The sequence below is a fragment of the Xyrauchen texanus genome, chromosome 28, assembly GCF_025860055.1.
Source record: "Xyrauchen texanus isolate HMW12.3.18 chromosome 28, RBS_HiC_50CHRs, whole genome shotgun sequence".
NCBI classification, from domain to species: Eukaryota; Metazoa; Chordata; class Actinopteri; order Cypriniformes; family Catostomidae; genus Xyrauchen; species Xyrauchen texanus.
Window position 1 is genome coordinate 450,964 of NC_068303.1, and position 20,000 is coordinate 470,963.

At 41.7% G+C, this 20,000-nt stretch overlaps 2 protein-coding genes across 5 annotated transcripts in view; both read left to right on the forward strand.

The window, feature by feature from the left end:
• Positions 1-10,203, forward strand: part of evlb (Enah/Vasp-like b) — a 49,924-nt gene extending 39,721 nt beyond the window's left edge. For all 3 annotated transcript variants that reach the window (XM_052095671.1, XM_052095670.1, XM_052095669.1), the window contains 9 exons: positions 473-540; positions 3,601-3,854; positions 5,960-6,060; positions 6,314-6,356; positions 7,035-7,083; positions 7,155-7,215; positions 9,146-9,206; positions 9,287-9,344; positions 9,423-10,203. In XM_052095671.1, coding sequence (XP_051951631.1) covers positions 473-540; positions 3,601-3,854; positions 5,960-6,060; positions 6,314-6,356; positions 7,035-7,083; positions 7,155-7,215; positions 9,146-9,206; positions 9,287-9,344; positions 9,423-9,460 — 733 coding nt within the window. In that variant the 3' untranslated portion in view covers positions 9,461-10,203. The remainder of the gene's footprint in view (positions 1-472; positions 541-3,600; positions 3,855-5,959; positions 6,061-6,313; positions 6,357-7,034; positions 7,084-7,154; positions 7,216-9,145; positions 9,207-9,286; positions 9,345-9,422) is intronic.
• An 8,971-nt stretch (positions 10,204-19,174) lies between these two features.
• The window catches only part of yy1b (YY1 transcription factor b), a 14,292-nt gene continuing 13,466 nt past the window's right edge, over positions 19,175-20,000 (forward strand). Inside the window, exon 1 of one of the 2 annotated variants that reach the window (XM_052095674.1) lies at positions 19,175-19,832. In XM_052095674.1, the coding sequence (XP_051951634.1) occupies positions 19,280-19,832 (553 nt within the window). In that variant the 5' untranslated portion in view covers positions 19,175-19,279. The remainder of the gene's footprint in view (positions 19,833-20,000) is intronic. The other variant, XM_052095673.1, reaches the window with a different exon arrangement.

The window sequence follows — 20,000 nt, forward strand, 5'->3', positions numbered from 1 at the left end:
GACTCGATTGAAAGATAATCACAGACTCTAAATAATCATATGTGAGATTTTATGTGAAGTTTATGTTTCGTGAAGTTATAAGCAGAAACGCAACACCTGTTGACATGAAACATAATTGTTAAAGACATATATTTATCTGTTACTCGCTATATTTTTGTCTGTGAGTAAAACAAATCAGCTGGTTGTATTTTACTCTTTGAGATATTTCCAACAACATATGACACATGAATATTTGATCAGTTTGATGTTTTTACTGATTGCAATAATATGAACTGTGCACTTGTGATTTATCTGCAGATTTTAAAGCAATTGTTCAGTTTTGGTCATAATGTCACATGCATTATAAAGTCGAGCTTCTAAACTTTCAAACGAAACCGATTTTGTCTTGCTCAAGATTGGAGTTATTAATATTTTGACAATATACTGTACATTGTACAATAAGATGTAATGTGCATGCTCTTTAACTCTGCAGGCAAATGGAGATGCAGCAGCAGCAGATGCAGGCGCATACCGAGTGGGAGAGACGATCATCCAACTCAGGTAATAAACACATGAACGGACATTTTTGAAACACAGAACCCATCTACACCTGTAATAACATGTGTTTTGGGTGATCCAGTCCCAAGTGCTCAGGTGAGACCAGGCCAGCTGACAGTCTTGCCTGGGCCCGGGACAAGATAATCTTAGATAGGCCCCCCCATGCCCAGATCTCTCCTTTTCCCTTGCTCTTCCTCTCCTGTTCCCCTCCTCCGCTCTTCCTCTCCTGTTCCTCTCCTCTGCTCTTCCTCTCCTGTTCCCCTCCTCTGCTCTTCCTCTCCTGTTCCCCTCCTCTGCTCTTCCTCTCCTGTTCCCCTCCTCTGCTCTTCCCCTCCTCTGCTCTTCCTCTCCTGTTCCCCTCCTCTGCTCTTCCTCTCCTGTTCCTCTCCTCTGCTCTTCCTCTCCTGTTCCCCTCCTCTGCTCTTCCTCTCCTGTTCCTCTCCTCTTCCTCTCCTGTTCCCCTCCTCTCCTGTTCCCCTCCTCTGCTCTTCCTCTCCTGTTCCCTTCCTCTCTTGTTCTTCTCCCCTCCTCTGCTCTTCCTCTCCTGTTCCCCTCCTCTGCTCTTCCTCTCCTGTTCCTCTCCTCTGCTCTTCCTCTCCTGTTCCCCTCCTCTGCTCTTCCTCTCCTGTTCCCCTCCTCTCCCTCTCTTGTTCTTCTCCCCTCCTCTGCTCTTCCTCTCCTGTTCCCCACCTCTGCTCTTCCTCTCCTGTTCCCCTCCTCTGCTCTTCCTCTCTTGTTCTTCTCCCCTCCTCTGCTCTTCCTCTCCTGTTCTCCTCCTCTGCTCTTCCTCTCCTGTTCCCCTCCTCTGCTCTTCCTCTCTTGTTCTTCTCCCCTCCTCTGCTCTTCCTCTCCTGTTCCCCTCCTCTGCTCTTCCTCTCCTGTTCCCCTCCTCTGCTCTTCCTCTCTTGTTCTTCTCCCCTCCTCTGCTCTTCCTCTCCTGTTCTCCTCCTCTGCTCTTCCTCTCCTGTTCCCCTCCTCTGCTCTTCCTCTCTTGTTCTTCTCCCCTCCTCTGCTCTTCCTCTCCTGTTCCCCTCCTCTGCTCTTCCTCTCCTGTTCCCCTCCTCTGCTATTCCTCTCCTGTTCCTCTCCCCTCCTCTGTTCTTCCTCTCTGACAGAGCTACCAAACTCAACTGTTTCTGTCAAAGATAACGCATCACTCTCTCTGTCACCTGACTGCAGCTGGATCTCTCTCCTCTCTGTCTCATCCTCTCTGACGGAGCTACCAAACTCAACCGTTTCTGTCAAAGATAGCGTGTTGTGTCAGGCTCTTATACTAGAGATGCACCAATTACAATTTTCTAGGCCAATTCTGATTTTAGCCGATTCCGTTGTTCTAACCACTTTACAGCAGACTTCCATTTTTTTTATTTTATAAAACACCATATACTTTTACCCAAACTGAATAATAAAAACACGTTTAAATGGGTACATTTTCTATAAATGTTTTCATTTTTTTTTTCTGACATAGCCTACTGCAGTTCTTGTTAAAACATACTAGACATGCAAAATCTGTGCATTTTGGGCACTTTTTGTGTGAAATCATATTTATTTTTTGTCCATCAAAAGTGTGCTTTCACTTTTAATTAAGCATGAGCAGCGCAGCAAAAATAGACTCGGATCTGGCCCATTATCTGTTCACCGATGCCAACAGTGACGCATTTCAGCCGGCTTTTTATTTCTCATCTCCATAAATATATCTAGTAGTAAAGCTAATGCAAGGGCTAGAAATCAATGAATTCTTTGCTAATACTTCCTCGTCATCATGGAGAGCGCAGTTCGCACCGCTTTCTCCTTTCCACAAGCGCGTGCTCTCCGTGGCGTCTGTCGTTGCTATGCAACAATGAACTTGCGCGCCTGTAAAACGAGCGCGCCGCGTCGCTATTATGAGCTAATATCCAAAATATTTCCATATGTGTCTCTTTCCTCCTTTCTTATCAACAAGTGGATTTACAGCCACCACATCAGCAGCACCGCCGGTCGCAATGTCTCAGCACTTTTATGAAGAGGACGCAACTGCACGCGCTTCGGGCATGCACGCGCATCAAGTACCGGGTTTGAGAAAACCTGGTACCGTGGCGTGACGTTTAAAACAAAATTAGTACCGACTTGGTACCGGGTCTTTGACAACACTCATAAACGTTGGCTGCGCTGTTTCTTACCTTGCTCTACGTTGACTTTACTAACGTTAGTTCCAGCTTCTCCGTCACCACCTTTTTGAAAATATTTGTTTAGGACATCTCGAAGGCCTCTATTTTCTTCTTCCCTTCTTCTCTTTTCTTTTCTTTTCTGAGCACCAGACTTGTGCTGACCGGACATTTTGATCGTAACGTTAGCCTACTGAACTTCAAATCAAATGACAACATCAAATTTTGATCAGTGGCCAAACCATTTTTGTTTTGGGGGTGGGCGGGGGTTCTTGACCACTATTTCAAGGACAATTAGGAAGAAAACAAATAAAAAGCTTTCATGTAACTCAAATATTAGATATTTTTTCCACAAATATGCCTATTTTATTTATTTTTTAACAATTATTCCATAATTTAATGAGGGCCCAGTTCTGGGCCCCCCCTCCTACCCTGGGCCCGGGACAACAGACCCGTTTGTCCCCCCCTGTCGGCGGGCCTGGGTGAGACACATCGTGTCTTACAACATGCGTCGCTACATCAGTGTATTTCTATAAAATTATGAATTATTGTTTATTTATGTGCATCTTAATAGAAGCTGCAAACATTGCTAAATCATAAATAATTATCACACACACACACACACTGTATACAGACACTCTGGTTTATTTTAGTGAATCACTGATTTACCGATTAATTTGAATCGTCACTGAAGTGTTCCCAGAAGTATTTTACATTTCAGTGCTCTAATAAAATACATTTATTGCTGTTTATCACTAAACATTATAAAGCTTTTGGTTCTGTGGTGTTATATGGTTCTAATATGTAACACATCTCACATTTTACTCCTAAAGCTTCACCCTTTCAGTCAGTTTATCACTAAACCAGACATTACATCACTTCCTTTTGTACACTGACTCATGTTTTTGTCATTCTGCAGGTTCCCCCTTTCAGGGTCACCTAGCCGTTCTGTCAGTAGCTCCACCCACTGTAGTGCCGCCCCCTCTGCCGATGGCCGTGCCGTGTCCTCTTCCTCCGCCCCCTCCGGGACCGCCTCCTCCCTCTGCTGGAGCTCCGCCCCCTCCTCCTCCTCCTCTGCCGGTTGGGGGTTACAGAGCTGCACAGGATGAATCTAACGCACACACTGGCCTCGCTGCCATGATCGCTGGAGCCAAACTACGCCGTGTGCAGAGGGTCAGGCGATTTATACACCATTATCGTGTTATACATACTTTCATGATATAGATGTAGACACCTTGATATTTGGCTTATTTAGTCATTTACTTGACACTTTTATTTAAAGCTACTTACAAACGAGGAGCATAACAAGCAATATGTCCTACAAAAGTCAATAATATCTGCAGTATCGCACTGCCAAACCTCCAATGGTAGTTCGAGTAGTACAGAAGTTAGAGCAGAAGTAATAAACGGACATATAATGTTTATTCAGGGATGTAAACTCCTCACCTTTTGGCGAAATGAACAGTTTTAAAACCAGATTTGTTAACTTTTGTGATCCACGCAGATGTGAAGAGTTTTGTTTCAGAAGTGAAAGGTGGGGGGGCTCAGACTTGCCAATCGCGTACTTTGCAATCGCAGTCCTGCACTGGTCTCAGAACAGTTATAGAGAGCTATAGGATGCTCCCTTGCTCCCTATTTAGTGCATGACTTAACCTCCAGTGTGCTGTCTGTCTGCACTGGTCTCAGAACAGTTATAGAGAGCTATAGGATGCTCCCTTGCTCCCTATTTAGTGCATGACTTAACCTCCAGTGTGCTGTCTGTCTGCACTGGTCTCAGAACAGTTATAGAGAGCTATAGGATGCTCCCTTGCTCCCTATTTAGTGCACGACTTAACCTCCAGTGTGCTGTCTGTCTGCACTGGTCTCAGAACAGTTATAGAGAGCTATAGGATGCTCCCTTGCTCCCTATTTAGTGCATGACTTAACCTCCAGTGTGCCGTCTGTCTGCACTGGTCTCCAGAACAGTTATAGAGAGCTATAGGATGCTCCCTTGCTCCCTATTTAGTGCATGACTTAACCTCCAGTGTTCTGTCTGTCTGCACTGGTCTCAGAACAGTTATAGAGAGCTATAGGATGCTCCCTTGCTCCCTATTTAGTGCATGACTTAACCTCCAGTGTGCTGTCTGTCTGCACTGGTCTCAGAACAGTTATAGAGAGCTATAGGATGCTCCCTTGCTCCCTATTTAGTGAATGACTTAACCTCCAGTGTTCTGTCTGTCTGCACTGGTCTCAGAACAGTTATAGAGAGCTATAGGATGCTCCCTTGCTCCCTATTTAGTGCATGACTTAACCTCCAGTGTGCTGTCTGTCTGCACTGGTCTCAGAACAGTTATAGAGAGCTATAGGATGCTCCCTTGCTCCCTATTTAGTGCACGACTTAACCTCCAGTGTGCTGTCTGTCTGCACTGGTCTCAGAACAGTTATAGAGAGCTATAGGATGCTCCCTTGCTCCCTATTTAGTGCATGACTTAACCTCCAGTGTGCCGTCTGTCTGCACTGGTCTCAGAACAGTTATAGAGAGCTATAGGATGCTCCCTTGCTCCCTATTTAGTGCATGACTTAACCTCCAGTGTGCTGTCTGTCTGCACTGGTCTCAGAACAGTTATAGAGAGCTATAGGATGCTCCCTTGCTCCCTATTTAGTGAATGACTTAACCTCCAGTGTGCTGTCTGTCTGCACTGGTCTCAGAACAGTTATAGAGACCTATAGGATGCTCCCTATTTAGTGCACTACTTAACCTCCAGTGTGCTGTCTGTCTGCACTGGTCTCAGAACAGTTATAGGAGACCTATAGGATGCTCCCTTGCTCCCTATTTAGTGCACTACTTAACCTCCAGTGTGCTGTCTGTCTGCACTGCACTAGAATCATATTGTACAGTGATAATAAAATAAAATATAACAGAATTTATATTAAAATGATGTGAAATGATCCACAGATGTGTTACAGCTGAAAGTTGTTTAAAATAACATGTTTTTCTACTTTTGAGGAAATATGGTGCCGGTGTACACGTATGTGGACATCATGTTTATCAGTGTGCTGACGCTGGAAATATGAACAGATTTATTAAAGCAGCATATCAAACGAAACTAGAGACTCTCCTCTTTACAACCAAACAGGTTTCAATTAAAAAACCTAAAGAGATTTCTTACCAGAGACACTTTTATTGGTGCTGCGCCTGTAGAAGCGCTTCCCGGAAATCAACGTCATGTTGTCGTGTCACGTGACTCGGTGCAGCAGTAACTGTGACACATGTACAGTAATGTGTTGTGTTTCTGCAGCCCGAGGACAACTCTGTGTCTGGAGCCAAAACCGATGCCAACCGGACGAGTGGAAGCAGCGGAGGCCTGATGGAGGAGATGAACGCGCTGCTCGCACGGAGGTCAGCAGATGTATATAGATTAAATGTAAAGATTATTTTAAGTAAGTTAGTGTCTTCACCGGACATGACCACGACAAGCGATGAGTGACAGGAGAGTTTGCTTCAGTCTGTTTCTGCTGTACATTAAACACTAACTATACGTTTCACTCGAGTGTCGGCAGAAACGTTTGACATGTTACTGAAGCACTTATCTTCATGATGAGTGTAAATGTGTAGATCTAATAATATATACACACGTTCTCTGTTATTATAGACGGAAAGCAGTCGATGAAAAGAAAGATGGAGATGGACAAAATGTAAGTAAAGAGCGAGACGGACCTCTCGAATCTTAAAAAGGGAAAATACACTATAAATATGATAGAAACGAGGCCTGAGATGACACAAATAGTCATTTCATCTTTGTGTTTGGTTTATGTATTTTTGAAAAACTTAAAAAATATATTTATTGACTTTTAATTTCTGTTAAAACACTTTATTTGCACTTTGAACTTGAGTTTAATTACTCATTCATTTTTAAAGTTTTCACAGATTTTTCAAGGTCATTTAAAAAAATAAATGTACACAAATATCATTAATTTTTGAGTCACGAATATCAACAGGTTTTTTGAGGGCTTCTGTAAAAACGGTGAAATTATCTGATGTTCTTATAACATGTTATTTTATTTATTAATCGTCACATGATAACAGAAAAGCGAACCGTGTGTTGATTTGGTGCACAAACGTTTTTTAAAGAAGATATAATAAACGACTTTTCTGTAGTTTTTATGAGATTTATAATATATTTGACATTAAGCCCCATAAACACTCATTGAAAACTCATCGTACAGACGTATTCAGGTCATTGTTTTGTGTCAATGGCATTTATAATAATAAATCCAGACCAGCCAATGAGCATCATGTCATTGAGCCGTGATCATTAATTCTTCATTGTAGTTATTACTTTAATAACTATCTGACATATTGATTTGTTTTAGGATGATCCCAACTCGTCGTCAGCCATGTCCCGCGGGCAGAACGCTTCAGGTGCTGTATGATCTATAACGGTTTAATCAGAAGGTTTGTGCAGCTCATTATTGATGAGTTTTGTCCTGCAGATGGGGTGAAGAAGCCGTGGGATCGAGCGAACTCCGCAGAGAGATCATCACTGGTGTCCAGGTCAAAACACAGACACACACTGAACATATGCTGATATTCTTTACTCAGAAATAAAACATAAATCTATTTGTCTATAAAGTCTGAATGATATTGTATTGGAAAAAATATAAACATATCAAGAATGTGTCATTTATGTGATAGAACGGTTGCACAAACACACTTTTCCAACACAACATTGGACAGAAAGACGTTTGTTAGGAGTGAAATGAAAAATATATATGTAGATATAGATATATAGACAAACAATATTATACACATATATGTAATAATACATGTACTATTAAGCTCTGAATGTGTTTTTAAAGATTTTAAAGGCATACCAAAAATTAAAGGCTTATAACACGACCAAAATATATATATATTATTATTTAGAATTGTTAGTCATATATATTTATATATATATATATATATATATATATATATATATATATATATATATATATATATACACAAGGAGGGTAAAGCGTTTGATATCATTGTAAAGAAAACTTTAAAATGTTTTACTAATATAGATTATGATGCATTCTGAGACTCTCCGAGTAAGAAACTGCTGAATTTATTTTTTCTTATTTTGCATTATTATATCTCTGGGTTTAAATAAGGTGGCTCTGAAAAACTGTTTTTTTGTTGTTGTTTTGTTCTCAATCATGTCGACTGTATCTGAGAACAATAATGTGTTGATATGACAAATCAATCAAAAGTTCCAACATTACAAATATAATTGATCATAGTGTCCAAAAACATCTCCAAACAAATAAAAGATAATAATTGTACATAAGAACTAATTACACATGCAAACACAACAATGACTAAAGGTTTGCATAGCATGCAGACATGATTTTAGTCATGAGATTTCACAGAATGAGTTTCATTCTGTGTCATTTGAGTCATCATTGAGTCTGTGTCGTGTATTTGGCGCCATCTCCTGGTGGTCATATGTAACATTGTGCTTCATGTGGATTATCTAATGATCTATACATCTGATTATCTTGTGTGTGGACTCGATTGAAAGATAATCACAGACTCTAAATAATCATATGTGACATTTTATGCTCCGTTTATGTTTCGTGAAGTTATAAGCAGAAACGAAGCATATAAGCAACACCAACATAATTGTCAAAGTATTTAGCTGTTACCAACTGTGCCGCACAAGCCCTCAAAAGTGAAGCCAAAACGTCTCGATCGCCCCCTGGTGGCCGGTCCTAGTATAGGTCATTAGCCCCGCCTCCCCATGTTATTCAACAATTAAATTACACTTCACATATCTTTTTTCCAAAGATAGTTTCTGTCATTTACTGTCGTTTCTATCACGTTGATGTCATTTCAAGTGTTTGTTTTCAAAATAAGTTTGTTTTTAGTTATTTGATGCTATAAAAACGCTGCTGTGACATCATGATTGACAGCTGTGATTGACAGGTTCTCACTGAAGTAGTCACTGAAGCACCAACAGACTTTTTTCGGGATCTTCGGAGGACTGAGGAGATTGGAGCTTTAAATTTAATATCTACATTTCTATAATTTATTATTTCACACCGTCAAAAGTCAAAAGGGGCGTGTCCTTGCGATTGATTCAGCGAGAGTGAGGGTGGGGCCTTGATTTCGCGGCTTTACTTCCTGCTCACTACTGCGCAAATCAGGCTGGTTGTATTTTACTCTTTGAGATCTTTCCAACAACATATGACACATGAATATTTGATCAGTTTGTTATTTTTACTGATTGCAATAATATGAACTGTGCACTTGTGATTTATCTGCAGATTTTAAAGCACTTGTTCAGTTTTGGTCATAATATCTACATGCACTGGACAGTAGAGCTTCTAAACTTTCAAACAAAACCTATTTTGTCTTGCTCAAGACTGGAGTTATTAATATGCGGGCCCATCGGCAAGCTTTAAAGGTTGATATTAATATATGCTGTTTCCCTCATTAGGGTTCGACCTGTAGGGAGCATCAGTGATGCAGACGCATTAGACTTTGACCGAATGAAACAGGTGAAACATCAGTTCACTCATTCATCAGGAGTCGCCGCTCGTGCAGTCGGGATGTTTTATTGATATTAATGTTTCAACAGGAAATCTTGGAAGAAGTTGTTCGTGAATTGCACAAAGTGAAAGACGAGATCATTGATGGTGTGTTGAGATTATTGATCAGTGCATTTCTGCATGATTGATGTATTAGTGTGACTGATGATTGTTGTTGTTTTACAGCCATTAGACATGAACTCAGTAGAATCAGCACAACATAATGTTCATCCGTCATCCAAGACCCAAACGACCCGCGGAACCCGCTGTAGCGCGCGGAGAACACGACCACCTGATGATGTCATCGACGTTACTGCCATATTAAAGCTGACGGACGGCTCTAACATGACGGGAACGTTGAGATGTGATGGTGAAGGACACTTGCACTGATTTACTGGATTTTACTTTACATCCATCTTTACAACGTCTTTTAGAAAACTGAGAAAACAAGAAACATCGATTTTCTTTCATTTTTGTCTGCATTATTATTATTATTATTATTATTATTTATTTTATTATTATTATAATTATAGTAGCAGTACTAGTGTTGTAGACATAGAACGTAGGTCAATAATAATAAAAATAATCATTATAATAATAATATCTTAGTTAGCCTTTTTTTATTATTCTTATTTTAACGTTCATTTTAAGCACATTTTCAGTTTTTAGTCTCATCGCCTCTCGGTAAGTTGTTTTTTTTAAAGAAATTTTTCTTTTTTGTATCCTTTTGGCCGTACAATAATATGTATTTAATCACTTTAAAAGCATTTTGAATCATTTTGAACCTGAAAAAGAAACTTTCATCAGTATTTGTGATCATGTTGTTATTAAATGTTTATTGTCTGCAAGGACACGGTGAAGTATTGTTTGGTTTTATGATTTCTCTGTTTGACCAAGTGCTTCCTGGTTTGGAAAATAAAAAAAGATATACATGACATAAAAAAAAAGAATAGAAATAAAATTGTGAAGGATGTCTATTTAAACGAGCTGGTGTTTTTCCTTGTGGATATAATGATCAATTGTTTTTCTGTCTTTGTGTGAGTGTTTAAGCTGTTATTATAAAGACAAAACACTATATTTTATAATGTTGTACTCACTTAAAGGTGCTTTTAGGCACTTTTAGGCCACGCCTCCTCTTTCCCAAACCCCGCCCTCCAAAGACACCAAATGAACTTTGAGACCGACACGAGCAGAAATGGTTGATAAAAACAACAGTAGTAAAATAGCGCCCTCAGCTGGCAACTGTTATGAACAACATGGCATAAAAATGGCATTAAGCCTCAATAATTCACTGCAGATATAATATGATGAGAACGAGCAACATGATTGACAGGCAGAAAGCGTCAGAGACCGCGATTATTATCGTAAACTAAAAATAAAAGTAAAAAAAACACATTCGTAAACTCCATCCATCCATCTTCAACCGCTTATCCGAAGTCGGGTCGCGGGGGCAGCTGCTCCAGCAGGGGGCCCCAAACTTCCCTATCCCGAGCCACATTAACCAGCTCTGACTGGGCGACCCCGAGGCGTTCCCAGGCCAGTGTGGAGATGTAATCTCTCCACCTAATCCTGGATCTTCCCCGAGGCCTCCTCCCAGCTGGACGTGCCTGAAACACCTCCCTAGGGAGGCACCCAGGGGGCATCCTTACCAGATGCCCAAACCACCTCAACTGACTCCTTTCGACGCAAAGGAGCAGCGGCTCTACTCCGAGCTCCTCACGGATGACTGAGCTCCTCACCCTATCTCTAAGGGAGAAGCCCGCCACCCTTCTGAGGAAGCCCATTTCGGCCGCTTGTACTCGCGACCTAGTTCTTTCGGTTATGACCCAGCCTTCATGACCATAGGTGAGGGTAGGAACAAAAACTGACCGGTAGATCGAGAGCTTTGCCTTCTGGCTCAACTCTCTTTTCATGACAATGGTGCGATAGAGCGAGTGCAATACCACCCCTGCTGCCCCGACTCTCCGGCCAACCTCCCGCTCCATTGTCCCCTCACTCGAGAACAAGACCCCGAGGTACTTGAACTCCTTCACTTGGGGCAAAACCTCATTCCCTACCTGGAGTACGCACTCCATCGGTTTCCTGCTGAGAACCATGGCCTCAGATTTAGAGGTGCTAATACTCATCCCAGCTGCTTCACACTCGACTGCCAAGCGATCCAGTGAGAGCTGAAGGTCACGGACCGATGATGACATGAAGACAACATCATCTGCAAAAAGCAGCGATGAGATCCCCAGCCCACCGAACCGCACACCTTCCCCACCTCGACTACGCCTCGATATTCTGTCCATGAATATCACAAACAGGATTGGTGACAAAGCGCAGCCTTGGCGGAGACCAACCCCACATGGAATGAACTCGACTTTGTGCCGAGGACCCGGACACAGCCCTCGCTTTGGACGTACAGGGATTGGATCGCCCTAAGAAGGGACCCCCACCCCGTACTCCAGCAGCACCTCCCACAGTCTCTCCGGGGACCCGGTCATACGCCTTCTCCAGATCCACAAAACACATGTAGACCGGATGGGCATACTCCCAGGCCCCCTCCAGGATCCTTGCGAGAGTAAAGATCTGGTCCGTCGTTCCACGGCCAGGACGAAAACCGCATTGTTCCTGTTTTACATTCGTAAACTGAAGTAAAAATTAAAAACAACATGATTAGAAAAACTGAAAGTAAACTAAAATATATTTTCACATCTCTAAAACAAAATTACAAATAATCCTAAAAAATATTTTAGTTTTCGTTTTTGTTGCGACAGGTTTTTAAACCCGCTATCGGCTTAACACGAAGATGCCACTTGGTGGCGATGGCACCGATGACCTATTGACTCTCATTACATGGCACAGAAAGAGCGGGAATCCCTCCAGTAGCAGGTAGAAAACTAGAGTGACCAGACGTCGTCCGGTTTCAGCTGTTAGGCTCACTCATGTATTTTCTTTGAAATTAAACATCCACAACGCCCGTCTTGGTATGGATAGCAGGGAAGGGAAGATATTTTATTGCATTGCACGATGATTTAATGATACTTTCAATCTAGATTTGCAGAAATATGCTCAGAATCTATCTGTTACCATGACAACGACTCATGCGCTATCTGCCGCTCTCTGTCATCATCCAACACACATTATAAATGCACAAATGATAATACATGTTCCACCAGCTGAGAGAAGCCGATCTGTTTCTTTGCACAACATGCGGCTTCGTTCAGCTGGTGGAACATGTATTATCATTTGTGCATTTATAATGTGTGTTGGATGATGACAGAGATTGTGTAAAAATGTACAAGAAATTTCAGCTGACAAGAAATAATGAGTAAGACACTTAACTCCAGGTTGCTCTGGGGGTATTGTCCCTGTAATAAGTGCACTGTATAATACATTGGTACTCAGGAGGTTGCTGGTTCGATCCCCACAGTCACCACCATTGTGTCCTTGAGTAAGACACTTAACTCCAGGTTGCTCCGGGGGGGATTCTCCCTGTAATAAGTGCTCTGTATAATACATTGGTACTCAGAAGGTTGCTGGTTCGATCCCCACAGTCACCACCATTGTGTCCTTGAGTAAGACACTTAACTCCAGGTTGCTCCGGGGGGATTGTCCCTGTAATAAGTGCACTGTATAATACATTGGTAATCAGAAGGTTGCTGGTTCGATCCCCACAGTCACCACCATTGTGTCCTTGAGTAAGACACTTAACTCCAGGTTGCTCCGGGGGGATTGTCCCTGTAATAAGTGCACTGTAAGTCACTTTGGATAAAAGCATCAAACTCACGACTCCAGGTGTGATAATCAGCGTCAATACTCACTGAGAGTACCACAAATGAAGATTTTAATATTATAAGTATTATTTACAAACTACATTTCGGTGTCCAGCTACAGTATACAAATGCCTGTTTTCCCCATTCTATATTCCCCAAACTAACACTAAATATAATGACAAACTAAATTGGAGAGAAACACTTAAAATGAAGATCTCACGACACGTCAGTAATATCTCTCAGGGAGTAGAAACATATTTAGTATATATCACTTTATTAATATTATATTTATAAATTCACCAAATATGCCCCCATGAGGCCAAACGTGTGAGGTCACGCACATGAAAGAGAATCCATAAGCAGAATATAAACATTCATCTCTTGAATATAAACATTCAAGTCTTTAGTGCCCAAAATACATTGTCTATATAAAGAAGAGGATGTTATTTTCAGTTGCCTTGTGAACTCACTTGAACGAGAAACACAAACTATATTTAAAAACATGATGGTTACAAAAATACCCACGTTTGATTATTAATGTTTGATATGACACTGACCATTTCAAAAGTACTTTTAATGAACAAAGTTACATTGAGACACATTTAAAGAACTGTATTTAAATGAACTTTAATGAACATTATACAGAAGCAGCACTCGCTGAGATACACAGACCCCCGAGACGAAAGACAAACAGATATGCTTTGCTTGCAGGGATAGATTACTGACCAAGCCAATGGGGCCAGTGCCCAGGGGCCCTTGACTACCCGGAGGCCCTTGACTACCCGGAGGCCCTTGACTACCAGGGGGCCCTTGACTACCAGGGGGCCTTGACTACCAGGGGGCCCTTGACTACCCAGAGGCCCTTGACTACCAGGGGGCCCTTGACTACCAGGGGGCCTTGACTACCAGGGGGCCTTGACTACCCGGAGGCCCTTGACTACCCGGAGGCCCTTGACTACCAGGGGGCCCTTGACTACCCGGAGGCCCTTGACTACCAGGGGGCCCTTGACTAATCAGAGGCCCTTGACTACCCGGAGGCCCTTGACTACCAGGGGTAGTCCCCCACTTGAAACCCCTTTTGGGCATGAACAATGACACCCCCCCCCGCTCAACTACTTTTGGGTGGAGGGGGGCCATTGGAGATAATTGGCCCCAGGGCCTTTGCAAGTCATAATTAGTCCCTGTTTGCTTGGAGACATTTCCAAAGTATACGTCCAATCACGGTTACTGTAACCGGTGCAGCGACTCTTCTCTATAGGTCCTCGTTCCCTTGAATCCAGGACGTGCTGAGTGACTCCAGTCAGGTCTCCTTAGCAACCAAATTGGCCCGGTTGCTAGGGAGGGTAGAGTCACATGGGGTAACCTCCTCGTGGTCACTATAATGTGGTTCTCGCTCTCGGTGGGGCGTGTGGTGAGTTGTGTGTGGATGCCGCGGAGAATAGCGTGAAGCCTCCACACGCGCTACGTCTCCATGGTAACACACTCAACAAGTCACGTGATAAGATGCGCGGATTGACGGTCTCAGATGCGGAGGCAACTGAGATTCGTCCTCCGCCACCCGGATTGAGGCGAGTCACTACACCACCATGAGGATTCAGAGCACAATGGGAATTGGGCATGATGATGACTTTATGAGCAGCTGTGCGTTATGTTAATATACTATTAATTATACTCATTATGTAATGAAGACACAAACAGATGTATGATAAACATGCAACACACTCTCACGGCGAAACCGTCACGACTGCAATTATGACTTTTTTTTTCTTGAAAACGTTTCATTTTTATACAATATAATGTAATAATAATAGACACAATCATGCTAAAAAGAACTAATATGACTTTAGAGTAATTTTAAGTGTCAATCGAGCCCCAGCCGCGACACCCATTTCAAAGGACACATGTTCAGCTTCTTTAGAGACTCGCGTGTTAAACTGCCACTTCTGTCATGTACATGTCATGTATGGAAACATGTGCACAAAAGAAGAGGCAAGAGCACAAGAGAGCGATGCAAACTGCAATCGAACGCAACAATTACTGATTCAAACAGGTGTTTATTCTGTTTCCTGACATTTATACTGCTGATGCATAAGTGGCGGTGTTGGGTTGACCCTCAAAATAATTAGGTGTATGACACCCTGTGTGTGTGTGTGTAGTGTATATGTGTGTGTACTGTACATATGTGTGTGTGTGTACTGTATGTGTGTGTGTATTGTATGTGTGTGTACTGTACATGTGTGTGTGTGTACTGTATGTGTGTGTGTACTGTACATATGTGTGTGTGTATTGTATATGCGTGTGTACTGTACATATGTGTGTGTGTATTGTATGTGTGTGTACTGTACATGTGTGTGTGTGTGTACTGTATGTGTGTGTGTACTGTACATATGTGTGTGTGTATTGTATATGTGTGTGTACTGTACATATGTGTGTGTGTATTGTGTGTGTGTATTGTATGTGTGTGTACTGTACATGTGTGTGTACTGTATATGTGTGTATATGTGTGTGTGTGTACTGTATATGTGTGTGTACTGTACATATGTGTGTGTGTATTGTATATGTGTGTGTACTGTATATATGTGTGTGTGTGTATTGTATATGTGTGTGTACTGTATATATGTGTGTGTGTATTGTGTGTGTGTGTATTGTATGTGTGTGTGTACTGTACATATGTGTGTGTGTATTGTGTGTGTGTATTGTATGTGTGTGTGTACTGTACATATGTGTGTGTGTATTGTGTGTGTGTATTGTATGTGTGTGTACTGTACATGTGTGTGTACTGTATATGTGTGTATATGTGTGTGTGTGTACTGTATATGTGTGTGTACTGTACATATGTGTGTGTGTGTACTGTATGTGTGTGTGTATTGTATGTGTGTGTACTGTACATGTGTGTGTGTGTGTACTGTATGTGTGTGTGTACTGTACAAATGTGTGTGTGTATTGTGTGTGTGTATTGTATGTGTGTGTACTGTACATGTGTGTGTACTGTATATGTGTGTATATGTGTGTGTGTGTACTGTATATGTGTGTGTACTGTACATATGTGTGTGTGTATTGTATATGTGTGTGTACTGTACATATGTGTGTGTGTATTGTATATGTGTGTGTACTGTATATATGTGTGTGTGTGTATTGTATATGTGTGTGTACTGTATATATGTGTGTGTGTATTGTATATGTGTGTGTACTGTATATGTGTGTATATGTGTGTGTGTGTACTGTATATGTGTGTGTACTGTACATATGTGTGTGTGTATTGTATATGTGTGTGTACTGTACATATGTGTGTGTGTATTGTGTGTGTGTATTGTATGTGTGTGTACTGTATGTGTGTGTGTACTGTACATATGTGTGTGTGTATTGTGTGTGTGTATTGTATGTGTGTGTACTGTACATGTGTGTGTACTGTATATGTGTGTATATGTGTGTGTGTGTACTGTATATGTGTGTGTACTGTACATATGTGTGTGTGTATTGTATATGTGTGTGTACTGTATATGTGTGTGTGTGTATTGTATATGTGTGTGTACTGTATATGTGTGTGTGTATATGTGTGTGTGTGTATTGTATATGTGTGTGTACTGTACATATGTGTGTGTGTATTGTGTGTGTGTATTGTATGTGTGTGTACTGTATGTGTGTGTGTACTGTACATATGTGTGTGTGTATTGTGTGTGTGTATTGTATGTGTGTGTACTGTATGTGTGTGTGTACTGTACATATGTGTGTGTGTATTGTGTGTGTGTATTGTATGTGTGTGTACTGTATGTGTGTGTGTACTGTACATATGTGTGTGTGTATTGTGTGTGTGTATTGTATGTGTGTGTACTGTACATGTGTGTGTACTGTATATGTGTGTATATGTGTGTGTGTGTACTGTATATGTGTGTGTACTGTACATATGTGTGTGTGTATTGTATATGTGTGTGTACTGTACATATGTGTGTGTGTATTGTATATGTGTGTGTACTGTATATGTGTGTGTGTATTGTATATGTGTGTGTACTGTATATGTGTGTATATGTGTGTGTGTACTGTATATGTGTGTGTACTGTACATATGTGTGTGTGTATTGTATATGTGTGTGTACTGTATATGTGTGTATATGTGTGTGTGTGTACTGTATATGTGTGTGTACTGTACATATGTGTGTGTGTATTGTATGTGTGTGTGTATTGTATATGTGTGTGTACTGTATATATGTGTGTGTGTATTGTATATGTGTGTGTACTGTACATATGTGTGTGTGTATTGTGTGTGTGTATTGTATGTGTGTGTACTGTATGTGTGTGTGTACTGTACATATGTGTGTGTGTATTGTGTGTGTGTATTGTATGTGTGTGTACTGTATGTGTGTGTGTACTGTACATATGTGTGTGTGTATTGTGTGTGTGTATTGTATGTGTGTGTACTGTATGTGTGTGTGTACTGTACATGTGTGTGTACTGTATATGTGTGTGTGTGTGTACTGTATATGTGTGTGTGTGTATTGTATATGTGTGTGTACTGTACATATGTGTGTGTGTATGTGTGTGTGTGTATGTGTATGTGTGTGTACTGTATATGTGTGTGTGTACTGTACATATGTGTGTGTGTATGTGTGTGTGTGTATTGTATGTGTGTGTACTGTATGTGTGTGTGTACTGTACATATGTGTGTGTGTATTGTGTGTGTGTATTGTATGTGTGTGTACTGTATGTGTGTGTGTACTGTACATGTGTGTGTACTGTATATGTGTGTATATGTGTGTGTGTGTACTGTATATGTGTGTGTACTGTACATATGTGTGTGTGTATTGTATATGTGTGTGTGTATTGTATATGTGTGTGTACTGTATATATGTGTGTGTGTATTGTATATGTGTGTGTACTGTATATATGTGTGTGTACTGTACATATGTGTGTGTATTGTATATGTGTGTGTGTATTGTATATGTGTGTGTACTGTATATGTGTGTATATGTGTGTGTGTGTACTGTATATGTGTGTGTACTGTATATATGTGTGTGTGTATTGTATATGTGTGTGTACTGTATATATGTGTGTGTACTGTACATATGTGTGTGTATTGTATATGTGTGTGTGTATTGTATATGTGTGTGTACTGTATATGTGTGTATATGTGTGTGTGTGTACTGTATATGTGTGTGTACTGTACTGTATGTGTGTGTGTGTATTGTATATGTGTGTGTGTATTGTATATGTGTGTGTATGTATGTGTGTGTGTATTGTATGTGTGTGTGTACTGTATATGTGTGTGTGTACTGTATATGTGTGTGTATTGTATATGTGTGTGTATTGTATATGTGTGTGTACTGTATATGTGTATATGTGTGTGTGTGTACTGTATGTGTGTGTACTGTATATGTGTGTGTGTGTGTATATGTGTGTGTACTGTATATGTGTGTGTGTGTACTGTATATGTGTGTACTGTATATGTGTGTGTGTATATGTGTGTGTGTACTGTATATGTGTGTGTGTACTGTATATGTGTGTGTGTGTACTGTATGTGTGTGTGTACTATATATGTGTGTGTGTATTGTATATGTGTGTGTGTGTACTGTGTATGTGTGTGCTGTATATGTGTGTGTGTACTGTATATGTGTGTGTGTACTGTATATGTGTGTGTGTGTGTACTGTATTGTATATGTGTGTGTATGTACTGTATATGTGTGTGTGTACTGTATATGTGTGTGTGTGTACTGTATATGTGTGTGTGTGTACTGTATTGTATATGTGTGTACTGTATTGTATATGTGTGTGTATGTACTGTATATGTGTGTGTGTACTGTATATGTGTGTACTGTATTGTATATGTGTGTGTATGTACTGTATATGTGTGTGTGTACTGTATATGTGTGTATGTGTGTGTGTATTGTATATGTGTGTACTGTATTGTATATGTGTGTGTATGTACTGTATATGTGTGTGTGTACTGTATATGTGTGTGTGTGTGTACTGTATTGTATATGTGTGTGTACTGTATATGTGTGTGCGTACTGTATATGTGTGTGTGTGTATTGTATATGTGTGTACTGTATATGTGTGTACTGTATATGTGTGTATATGTGTGTGTGTGTACTGTATATGTGTGTACTGTATATGTGTGTGTGTGTGTGTATAGTGTAAAAGTGTGTGTGTATGGTGTATATGTGTGTGTGTGTATAGAGAGAGAGGGAGAAAGAAAGAGAGAGCGAGAGAGAAAGAGAGAGAGGGAGAGGGAGCGAGAGAGAAAGTGAGAGAGGGAGAGAGAGAGACAGAGAGAGAGGTGTGTTCCGTGTGTATGTTTTATCGCATAAAGAACGCAAAGCTGGCGGACTTCGACATGACATCGGGCGAAACGCTCTACATCGAGACGGACGGCACGGAGATGCCCGCAGAGATCGTGGAGCTGCACGAGATCGAGGTGGAAACGTTCGAGACGACGGTGATCTGCGGAGATGAAGACGACGAGCAACAGCCCATGATCGCGCTGCAGCCGCTGGTCACCGACGACCCGTCGCAGGTCCACCACCAGGAGGTGATTCTGGTCCAGACCCGCGAGGAGGTGGTCGGGGACGATTCGGATCTGCGGGCGGACGATGACTTCGAGGACCAGATCCTCATCCCGGTGCCCGCGCCCGGCGCCGAGGAAGAATACATCGGGCAGACTCTGGTGACAGTCGCGGGGAAGAGCTCCATGGGGCGGATGGGGAGGAAATCGGGCGCGGGCGGCAAGAAGTCGGGCAAGAAGAGCTACCTGAGAGCGGCGGAGGCCACCGGGAGGAAATGGGAGCAGAAGCAGGTGCAGATCAAAACGCTGGAGGGGGAGTTCTCCGTGACGATGTGGGCATCGGGTGAGTCTCAAGCGGGTTTGTGTTCGTTATGAGTCCCGGGCCTTCAGCGGGGCGTTGTCCGTCTGTAACCCGTCCTGTTCTCATGTCATATTCTCCTCGATTCTACTCACGAGTGATTCCGGCAGCTCATTCGGTGGAACACGAGCGACTCTCGGTGCTGCTGCTGTT